The 11452-nt window shown below is 41.3% G+C and overlaps 1 protein-coding gene and 1 long non-coding RNA gene across 6 annotated transcripts in view; one reads left to right on the forward strand and one right to left on the reverse strand.

Annotated features, from left to right (window-relative positions):
• Nucleotides 1-11452, forward strand: part of LOC116048894 (poly [ADP-ribose] polymerase tankyrase-1-like) — an 83058-nt gene that overhangs the window by 69571 nt on the left and 2035 nt on the right. For both annotated transcript variants that reach the window (XM_031298186.2, XM_031298188.2), the window contains 10 exons: nucleotides 276-385; nucleotides 1444-1632; nucleotides 2442-2522; nucleotides 2831-3026; nucleotides 3150-3229; nucleotides 5685-5805; nucleotides 6110-6207; nucleotides 7427-7501; nucleotides 8686-8791; nucleotides 11093-11279. In XM_031298186.2, the coding sequence (XP_031154046.2) occupies nucleotides 276-385; nucleotides 1444-1632; nucleotides 2442-2522; nucleotides 2831-3026; nucleotides 3150-3229; nucleotides 5685-5805; nucleotides 6110-6207; nucleotides 7427-7501; nucleotides 8686-8791; nucleotides 11093-11279 (1243 nt within the window). The remainder of the gene's footprint in view (nucleotides 1-275; nucleotides 386-1443; nucleotides 1633-2441; nucleotides 2523-2830; nucleotides 3027-3149; nucleotides 3230-5684; nucleotides 5806-6109; nucleotides 6208-7426; nucleotides 7502-8685; nucleotides 8792-11092; nucleotides 11280-11452) is intronic.
• Nucleotides 2886-11452, reverse strand: part of LOC116048900 — a 27877-nt gene continuing 19310 nt past the window's right edge. The window contains exons 4-6 of one of the 4 annotated variants that reach the window (XR_004104770.2): nucleotides 5659-6193; nucleotides 3132-4022; nucleotides 2886-2996 (exon numbers count right to left, since the gene is read on the reverse strand). This is a non-coding gene — a long non-coding RNA (uncharacterized LOC116048900). Of the gene's footprint in view, nucleotides 2997-3131; nucleotides 4023-5500; nucleotides 6194-11140; nucleotides 11372-11452 lie in introns of those variants that run through there. The other 3 variants (XR_004104769.2, XR_004104768.2, XR_004896783.1) reach the window with 3 other exon arrangements.

Genomic DNA, 11452 nt, shown 5'->3' on the forward strand with positions numbered 1-11452 from the left:
AGGTCTGCCATTTGTTTTTCTTCATAGATCTGACCACTTAGAGACACACACATCCACGCACCCTCTGCCTTGTCAAAGGAAAAGATGATTATACGCTGTCACACGACAGCTAATGTAGGCTGACATGTCTCTCTGCCTGTCCTCCTCCCATTACCTGACTACATTTTTGTTTCTCCTCTTTTTTTTCCTTCTATTTATCTTCCTCTATCTTTCAACCACCGTCTGTCCTCCTACTGTTTTCCATACAACCCCCCACCCCCTGCGCCACTCTCTAGCCGGCTATAACAACTTGGAGGTAGCAGAGTATCTGTTGGAACATGGAGCCGACGTGAATGCACAGGACAAAGGAGGGCTGATACCTTTACACAATGCTGCTTCATATGGGGTATAACAGACATACACACACACACACACACACACACACACACACACACACACACACACACATACATTCTTCACTCACTGCAGACTTGAGTTCAGTTCACAAGTTCAGTTCAGAGATGCTGCCCTTATTCTTTTTGATATCTGTTTATATTTATTTTAGGGTGCAACATTTCAATTTTCTTGTTGTTGTCCACTCTAATGCAGCTAATTCCGCCTGATTTGTCTTAGGTAAACATCATGAACGGTTATGAATTCATATTTGAGGCTTTAAATCCATATTACATGTGAGATGCGTACGACAATTTCTGAATCTTGTAGCTTGCATCACATATGACAGTTATAACCTCACTTATTTCCACCCTGTTTTCCCATTTACATTATTATTATTATTATTATTATTATTTATAGTAGTAGTAGTAGTAGTAGTAGTAGTAGTAGTATTAACCTTATAATTGCAATTAGGTTCCCTGAAGACATGCATGAATGTAGTTTTTCCTTCATCTGGAGTCCTTGTTTGTCTCTGCCACATTTTACTTCTAGTTTGACAGCATTCTGCTACTAAATGAGTCATGAAACACATGTTTGAATGAAAACTTGATGAGCTCTGAGTTTTGGATACACACATACAAACCCTTAGCATCGCCCACTGGTACTCAGAAACAAGTTACATTGTGTTCAATGCTGGAGATCGACGATGAGAGAAAAGAACAGGAAAAGAAGGAAAGACCTTTGGGAAAACAAGAATCATGATGGAGTTAATAATTCACACCATTTCGGTTTGAGAGAATTCCACATATCTTTTCTGATCACGTTTTTTATAGTACTCATTCACCAGACTTCACACATTTTCTCATTAAATGCTTTTATTGCTGTGTGCCTCATCCTCCCACCAACTCCTCTACTTTCTGCTCTCATTTTTGTAATCTGTTTTTGTAACTCTTCTCTGAATTTCTTTCCTCTCCTCCTCCTTCCCCGTTTCATCTTCTGTCTTGTTCTCTCTGTGTCCGTCACCACCACCTCCTCCTCCTCCTTCACATCGACCTCCTCTCCTCCGTCTAGCACGTGGACATAGCTGCACTGCTGATCAAGTACAACACGTGCGTCAATGCCACAGACAAGTGGGCATTTACTCCCCTCCACGAGGCGGCTCAGAAGGGGCGGACTCAGCTCTGCGCTCTGCTATTGGCCCATGGAGCCGATCCCACCATGAAGAACCAGGAGGGCCAGACGCCGCTGGACTTGGCAACGGTACAAGATGCTTTCTTTGAAATGTTTCACCTCCTCCTCATTTCTTCATATTAGGAGTCTTGTACCTGTTATGAATCAGCCCATGGCAATATCATTAGCTTCAACTGATGTTTGACTGGTAATGGTTAACTATTCAGACAGATGAGCACCAAGAACAAAGTTTTCAGAAATTTGGAATGTAGAACAGGTAGCGTCCAAACTTCTTGCACCCTAATGAGGCTTCCTAATGAGGCTTCCTAATAGGGTTTCTTGTTTGCCTGTAGGTACCATATCACAGTTTTCCCGAGAGAACATGTCACTACAGCTGACATCCACATGAAGTGAAGTGCAACTTGTGATGTTGCTTACATTAGCCCACAATTCTGCTACAGATTAGAGGACACAAAAAAAGATGCTTGTAGCTGGGGACTTGTTGACAACTAGGAAGAATAATTCTCTTCTTGGCTGGTATTTCGAGGCACTGCAAAAAAATAAAAAATAAATAAAAAGATGCAAACACAAGCAACTTGGCAGTGAGACAATTCAACTTTTGAGACCGAAAAATTTAATTATTCTACTTACAAATGAAAAGTTGAATTCATATGAAACAAAAATGCACCGTTGCTCAATACATGACACTCAGGGATTTGCTGCTACGGCCTAACTGGGACTGGTGTGACCAGTAGCTTACTGAGGCTAATCTTAGCAAATTTTAAATAGATATGGCTATATAACACACATTACTGTCAGTTCACTGACTTTATGACATGTTATGACATTAACAATACGTCTACATCTTGTCATTCCGTCTGTCTCTTCATCTGTTGCAGGCTGATGACATCAGAGCATTGTTGATTGACGCCATGCCGCCAGATGCTCTGCCAAGCTGTTTAAAACCCCAGGCCACTGTGGTGAGTGTCCACACACGTACATACAAGTATAGACAGTATGTATGTATAGACAGAGGGCTTTCAGCTTAAACGTAATACTGTGGTGGCCACATTATGTGTTTGCTGTAAAAAGAAACTGCTAACATATGTGGAAAAGGCTAAAAAATAATAATAAGCTTAGGCACATTAAGTGTGAGAGTTAAAGTGTCTGTTGAACTGTAAGCAAATAGTTGAAGTATGTGCACTGTAAAAAGTTGTAAGATGTCAGTCAGTATGTATAAGAGTTTAGCAATAAACTTTGACTTGGCCCTTCTCTCTTCCACTCTCAGGTAAGTGCAAGTGTGGTGAGTACAGGTGCGGCAGGGGGCGTGGTCATCTCTCCCTCTCCATCCCCATCCTGCCTGTCTGCAGCCAGCAGCATAGACAACCTGACCGCGCCCCTCAGTGACATCACTGTGGGCGGGGCCACCGGACCAGCAGACGGAGCATCTGGGTCTGACAGGAAGGAAGGAGAAAGTACATACAGTAAGTTGTGTCCTGAATCAGAGGCTGGTTCTTTTTGAAATGAAAGCATGCCTGCATGATGTAAACATGTGTAACAGCTGGGACTCTTCTATTGACCCTGCTGACCTCTCTGTGTCTCTGCAGCTCTGCTCGACATGACCATCAACCAGTTTTTGAAGAGCCTAGGGCTGGAACACCTCCGAGACACCTTCCAGCGGGAACAGGTACACACACATTTCTTTATGTGTCTGGGAAAGGCAATAGTGAAAGGGAACAGCAAAAGGTGCAAAGAACTGGAGAGGCACATAGGTATAAGAGATGAGGATGAAAGGTGGAAAGACCAGGAAAGAGCTTCAAATTGCGAGTGAAAGTGAAATATTGTTTAGGTGACTTTTTTTAATGTCAATATCCAACTTTTACTAATTTCTATAGGCTTATAGTTTGTTTTTTACAGGGTTAATTCTGTCTTGGTTTGAACTCAATTATTTAATTAGTTTTCTTTTGTTCGTTTTTGTTCCATTTTACATTCCTCATTGTCAGATCATAACCATTCTAGCGGCGTGGCTCAAGGGATGGCAATGTTTGGTCCAGACTGAATTATCTCAACAACAGATGGATTGCCATAAAATTTGGTTCAGACATCCAAGTTCCCCTCAGGATGTAATTACTTCGCTAATCCCTCAACTTTTTATCTTGGGTCATCAACATTTTCATTTGTCCAACATTTTTATTGCTTATTATAGCTAGGTTTATGGCTAAATACTTGCAAAGCTATCAGCCATCAGCCTCAACTGTAATTTGTGTTTAGTGCTAATTCGCAAATGTTAACTTATATGCTAAAATAAGATGGTGATCATGGTAAATGATGGTGATGTGGTAAATATCTCGCCTGCTTAGCATCAGCATGTTAGCACTGTCGTTGTGAGGATGTTAGTGTTAGCATTTAGCTCAGAGCACCACTGTGCCTAAGTACAGCCTTGCAGAGCTGTAGCATCGCTGTAGACTGTCTCTGCTCCACTGTAAGAAAGAAAGAGGTGGTGATGTCCATAGAGCAATGGAGACAGAAGAGGGATACAGAGTGAGAGAACAAGGGAAAAAAATAAAGAGAGAGGCTTAAGGAGAAAGATGGAGGAAATAGACACAGGCAGAGACAAGGAGACAGATGGGTTGACAGAAAAAGGAAAAATCAGACAGGGAGAGAAACAGAAATAGACAGTGAAATTGAGAGGTGACAGCAGGCAAAAGGCTAAGCATAGCAGTACGGAGGATATGTGTGTTTGTGTGTGCTATATGTATCCTTGGTTCCCCTAAAGGGAAACGAGCAATCACTGATATTCAAATGAAGATTGTGATTGAGGTAAGAGTCAGCTTGGTGTTAATGGAAATTTTTTATTTCAGAGTAACATTAACTCAGAGTCATAACAAAGAGATACACATACTGTAGGTTTGACGGAATTGACATCACTACATCGGCCAATTTAATTTACTTGAACACTAAAACCATACTTTTTACTCATTATGTTGAAATTACAATATTGTGTTAAAAACCGAACCTATTTCAGCTGTAATGATTAACAACTCTAATCAACTTTCTGCTGTGTGAATCCACCCTCTGTTCCCTCTGTAAAGCTCTACTTCTGATTTGTTTGTTGTTGTAGAAGAGGATGAGTAGTAAACCTTTGTCAACACATGTGCAAAAAAATATGGAGATCAGCCACTATTACTGTTTAGTTAAAACTTGCAGGGAGAATGCAATAATTTTGCAAGGAATTGGTAGAAGTTATTTAGTTGGATGATCCAGGTGCCAGATTGCTCAGATGCTGCTTTTCCACTGCTGTGATGGCATTGTAAGATGGCAGCTTGAAGCATCAGCCAGTGGCGAGAACCAGGCTATTGTGTCACTTTCATTAGTTTTCTGTGATTACTTCAAATCGAGTGTGACAAACTGTTTTTCTCTGTTAGATCATACGGGCTTCTGAAGAAGTAAAAAGCTGAAGTTTTCATTTCTTTGCTGTGATTTTGGAAATGAAACCAGAGTTTTTGTATTCACTTTGGTGCCAGACAAATTTTCAGTTTCTGTTTTGCTTATTTCTGTGTTTTGACTCGGAGCAGAGTATTTAGGCTATGATGATTAAACCTGTTGCAGTGATCACAGTAACACAGAGGGAAGTACGTAAAGGTTACTGTTTAAAAAGCAGAGTAATCTCTGTCGCCAGCATGAATCTCATCTGGGATCGCCCTGAAAAAACTCACAAACTTCACCATCATCATTTGGCATATGAAAGGCTTGATTACTGCCATTCGTTCATTGACCCTTTTTTTCCATGCCGCTTCTGTCTTTCTCTCATGAATATCTGTCAGACCGATTGTCTCTACAGTGTCTTAGATCACTAAACTCTTGTTTTATTGTTGGTTATTTAATTTTAATGATCAGTTTTAGCCTGACTTGCTGTTGTCACTATCAAACAGTAATGTGTTTTTGTTTAGGTTTGTGCAGAGTTCTACCTTTCAATAAATTAGAACATTTGATTCAGTTGACAGATGTATAATTATAAGTATCGCTCAAATAATGATTGGACATTATGATAATAAAATGTTATTTTCCTAGTAATATACATTCTTTTGGCAGAAGACAACTATAAGCAAGACTGACATGACTCATTTGTTGTTTCCGGGCAGATTTCGCTGGATGTGCTGGCAGATATGGGTCACGAGGAGCTGAAAGAGATCGGCATCAACGCTTACGGCCACAGACACAAACTCATCAAGGGCATCGAGAGGCTGCTGGGAGGCCAGCAAGGTCAGGAAACAAACAGAAACACACAGACACACAAACACACACCTGTTCCTATATCAGATTTACTATATTGAAATGACATAAATATTGAATCTTCAAATAAACACTGGAAATGTTAAAACAATCAAGCATGTTCTCTTTATAACGCCAAGTTCTGTTATTTAGTCTCCAGATTCGTTGAAAAACACTCAAAATACTTACTTTACATCATCTATACATCAAACTCCTGGGTTTATATATGTGGCTGTACCTGTAATGTATGATAAGAAATTTAGTGTCAGTGTCATCATTTGTTTTTTGTTTGTAGGTGCAAACCCATATCTGACGTTCCACTGCTCCAGCCAGGGCACCGTGCTGATCGACCTGGCACCAGACGACAAGGAGTTCCAGTCTGTGGAGGAGGAAGTATGCAAACACACTTTTACACACACGCATCCAGACACGACATACGTTTAGGTTGATAGTGTCACCAAAGTACAGCAACAATCTGCAGGAGAGACTTTAGACCAGAGCTACTGCTCCATTAACTATATAAATGAAAGCAGTAACTGAAAGTGACAGGAGATATCAGTCTAAATGGATTTAAAATGAATGAGGACCGTCAGATGTTAACAAAAAATTAACAGCTAATATAATCTGTAATTTTTACTTGGGAACTTGAAAAATGACTGATATGATGTCTCCAGACAGATTCTAATGCTAGGTTGAGTACATTTACCTATTCACAGCAGTATTGTATAGTCATCAATAATTTCAGTCATTAGGATGATTTTTGTGAATGGTGGTGATCATTTCACCCACATTATGGCAAACTTTCTTCAAATGGTTCCATCAGTTTGCAAATCGACCTGCAGCAGCTTCTGATCTATTTTTACTTTATATTCCTCTTTTGAGTCAAGTTGTCTTTTTTTACTGCTGATGCCACACGTTTGCAGCGGCAGCAAATTTCCCACAGGCATTATTTAGTTATCTACTGTGATTAAATGAGTTGCTGCTCTGTAATCTCCGCTTAGTCACTTGCCACTTTATTTGGTACACCCAACTAAAACTAATGCAGTTTATAAAACAGTCCTGCAATAAATCCTGCCTTCATGGTGTTTACAATGTTTGTGTTCTTGTCCATCCCATTGATATCACAGAGCGTAGGCTAAATAACAGAAACACATCTCTGTTGTGCTGTTGAGTTCAACAAACTACATCCTCCAAAATGACCATACAGGACCGTTGTATTATAGACTGCATTAGTTTTAGCTAGGTGTACCTAATACATTGGCAACTGAGTGTACACGTCAGTAATAGCTGAAACACCAGATATTGATCTTTATAGAATTAAAAAGAGTTAACAGAAAATGTTACAAGTGACCTAAATTTGTTTGTTTGTTGTTAATCTGAATTAATATAAAAACACTCTTGTGCTGCCGAGGTAAAAAATCAGACTCATCACTATGTCTCCTAATGCTGTCCAGACAGCTGTGTGAATCACACCTTATGTTATTCACGATATACTGTATGAAAACTGCATTTCATTAGCATGTTTTATCCCCCACATTCTCCATTTTAACCTTAAAAGCTTTGCATAAGTTTGTCATTTTGATCATCTTCTGTCTGTTTATTTCCTCCTTAGCTACAGAGCACTATCAGAGAGCACCGCGATGGAGGCAATGCAGGTGGAGTCTTCAGCCGGTACAACATCATTAAGGTGTGTGTTCACAACACACAGCGTACACATTAGAGCTGTCAGTCTTCCTCTATAATACCATTCGAATTTCATCTGTTATTTTTTTAAATATTCAAATATTAAATGCTCAAATGCAGCCTGTTATAAATATGTACTACACTCCTCAGGCTTATGCATTGTCAATGCCACTGTAAGCACTGTAAGTGGTTGTTGTTACACATTCTGTCCACTAGAGGGACTTCCAACATCAGCCTGGCCTTGAAGGGGATCTACGTCATGGCGCATTGCATTTCTGGCACGCAACTTTGTTTACATTATTTTCCACCACGCACACAGCGACAAACCCAACTCAGCAGAGAACTCTGTAATGAAACATTATCTACCAAGTGTATTGAAGCGGCTCTGTTGTAAAGGCTAACGTTGCTCGGTTAGCACAATGACATCATGTTAGAAAGCACAGCCGGAATGATTTGTCAAACTAAGTAACAATAGTGTTAGCTATGATGCTAACAGCATTGATAACTAAGCCAAACGGTGCTGCCACTACTATTTTAGTGATTTATAAGCAACTTGTTTCTTGCAGATTGTCACGAGAATACAGCTGTTAGAAGGTAATATACGAAGTCGATGCTAACTCTGACAGCTGTAGGCAGCTAATATTAACTTTAGCTATCTCGATGAAGCTCCCAACTAAGCTCCTATAACTCGCAACGCAGATAGAAACCAGAATGAGCTAACTATTGATAACATAAGCATTTTGGCTCGGTGGATGTCAATAAAGTCATGTTAAAACTATTTCCCATCCTTCTTCCGATTTCCAGCCGCAGCCTGTCACTCCCCCCTGTACTACCGTTACTCGGTACGTAACGTTGGCTCACAATGCCTTGTTTCCCACTCCCATAACTTATTGTTCATCAGACATGAGAAGAGGGAGATTAGCTAAGTTTAGCCAACCTATTTATAAAAAAAAAAAAAAAAAATCACATTCGAATAGTAATTTCAGCATTTGAATAGTATTGACTGATATTCGAATTATATTCGACTTTCGTTCCAACAGCCCTAGTACACATACACAGAGACCAGTTTTGTCTTTTAATGATCACACAGGAGGAGTTGAAACTTAATTAACTAACAAAGAGTCAAATTAAATGTGGTGTCTGGTTTGACTCATCCCTCCCTCTGTTCCTCTATTCCTTCCTCTGCAGATTCAGAAGGTGGTGAATAAGAAGCTACGGGAGAGATACGCACACAGACAAAAGGAAATCGCAGACGAGAATCACAACCATCACAACGAGCGAATGCTCTTTCACGGTAAATTAACAGAGTATAGTTCAGCAGGGTGGGTTTCCTCACTATATAATATATCAAGTATTTCAACAGCTTGTTGCTTAACTTTTTATATATTTTCTTACTTCTTTATTAAGTGGTCTTTATTAAGTGGTCTTCTTTTCTAACATTTGATTCCACTTTGACATCCACTTCTTCTTCTGTATTAAATAAATTAAGGTTAAACAATGATTACTTTGTTTGGTCAATTTCCATAAACTTCACCAACGCTTTCTTCATAAATCATTTTTCCAATATTTTTTTTCCTGCTGTTATTACAAACATGTCTGAGCTTAACCTCAGTTCCTTGACTCCCATCCGTCTGTGGAGCTGTAGTCTCGCTTTGCCGGACCCTCCTCCAAAGCGCGCTGAAGGAGGGTCTGGCTTCTCCACATAGCATTCGGGGATGGGAGGAAAATATGAGGGGCCATCTGGGACATTATTCGCAATTACCTCACACACTGAAACGGGAATTCACTTTCAATAGTGTTTATGAGAACATTTCAGTATAGCACGTTTTGATCACCTCCTTTAGTGTCAGTCACTTCCTCTTTGTTGACAGAAGTAAAACTCCTCGGCCTTCTGCATCAATGTTCAACCATTCTCTGACTCTGAGACGAACTTCGCCATGGTGCAGTCTGAACTGTGAGGAAGTAGCAAACCCACAGGCAGTGGCAGAGCGTAGTGGACAGGTTAGGGTGTATGGTTTGACCATGTTCTGGATGTAGCCATTCACAGCACAATCGGCAAGTACCAGTGTACTGAATCGGATTTGAGAAGCCACCGGGAGCCGGTGTGGAGGAGCAGGTTAGTGTGGGAGAACTTGGGTAAGTTATAGATCAGCCAGGCTGATGATAAGCACCAGAGGTCGGCTAGCAGATGGAGGCACAACAGCCAGGAGCGAGGTGCAGTAGTCTAGGCGCGAGATGTAAAGAGCCTGGACCAGAACCTGCGCCGCCTCTTGGGTGAGGAATGGTCGTATCCTCCTGATCTTGTGGAGAATAAATCTTCTGGAGTGGGTTGTCGCAGAGATGTTAGCAGCGAAGAACAGCTGGTCATCCAGTCATTAATCTTCCATATCCACAACCCCCGGGACTGCAGCCGAGTTCTGTTTCTTTAAACACTGTAGAGTTGAAAATCCCAGGAAGTCGTCTGGCTTCTGTGATGTCTGAAATGCTGCGTCTGACACCAACGATCATACAGTACTATGTTCAAAGTCTCTTAGATCATGGATTTCCCAGGATAACACTTAGTCAAACAGTATCTGGATCTCTCTTCCTTGTCTGCATTCTTTTTACATTTGTGCTGAGAGCTGTTTATACAAGGGGAGGTAAACTAATTGCAGAGGCTGCTGAATGTAGACATATCATCATCAGATAGACTATGTTTTTATAATAACGCTTTAAATTATTATTGTTAGCTACTTATATTTGGGGCCTCTTCCGGTGGAGGCTCCAGAAATGGATAGAATTCTTCTTGTGTTGAAGCAAAGACAAACGAGATGTGTTGGGATGTTTTCCAGGTGCCTATAAGCATGTGCATACAGGATGCGTTCCTGTCCCCACAGTAGAGGTCTGCAGGGAGAGTCTATTGCATGTTTTTGCGGTGTGATGGCCCTAAAGGTCCAGACACACCAAGCCGATAATCGGCGTTGGACAGTCTGGCGAGGTCAGTGACTCGAGTCTGTTCGGTGTGTTCCGTGCTGCCGTCCGTCGGAGGGGCCGTCGTCCTTCATTTTGGCCGATTTGACGTGTAATTGGCGGGGCGGTCACTGCCGGCAGTCGGACTCAAATGACCCATCTGATTGGTAGAGTGCTAACCCGGAAACGAGGAGTGGAATGAGCATGACTAAAGTCTCTCAAACTCTGATGAAAATCTTTTAAACTGACCTTTGTCGATCTGAAATGAAGACAGATTCAGCAACTGCGTGGCCTATTTCTCGCTTAAAATGTTTTCCCAAACACGTTTCAGTGAACTATTTTAGTACAATATGAGATCGTATTCTGAACAAGCCGCCATGACAGTCTGTCTTTGAATTTCCGGAGAAACCAGACCCACGTGACGCGTTCGTCCAATCAGCTGCCGGTTTTCATTTTGGGCGACAATACAGATTAGCGCCGCTTGCTGTTATGGAGACGTATTACGTCTCGTCACTTTGGTGTGTTACGAGGCACTTTTTTGACCAACTCGGGGAGACTGATCAGTCCAACTGCCTTTTCTGCAGAGGGTCGGCCGTCTGGTCTGTGTGTCTCGACCGTAATATGAATGTGTCCTTTCTCCTGCCAGGCTCTCCCTTCATCAATGCCATCATCCACAAGGGCTTTGACGAGCGACACGCCTATATCGGTGGCATGTTTGGAGCCGGGATCTATTTTGCAGAGAACTCCTCCAAAAGCAACCAGTACGTGTACGGGATTGGTGGAGGCACAGGTTGCCCCACCCACAAAGACCGCTCCTGCTATGTGTGCCACAGGTGAGACGTCTTATTAGTTTAGAAAAAATATATTCTCTTTACCATGGTGGCATGTTCATCTTATCCTGTTTGTTCCAACAACTTGATTCTTCCTGTGTGGAAGGAAAGAACTACTCGTCAGTACCCATGTCCCAATTCCACACTAAGTACTACTTCTAATCAGGTTTTGATTA

The sequence above is a fragment of the Sander lucioperca genome, chromosome 1 (assembly GCF_008315115.2).
Source record: "Sander lucioperca isolate FBNREF2018 chromosome 1, SLUC_FBN_1.2, whole genome shotgun sequence".
Taxonomy (NCBI): domain Eukaryota; kingdom Metazoa; phylum Chordata; class Actinopteri; order Perciformes; family Percidae; genus Sander; species Sander lucioperca.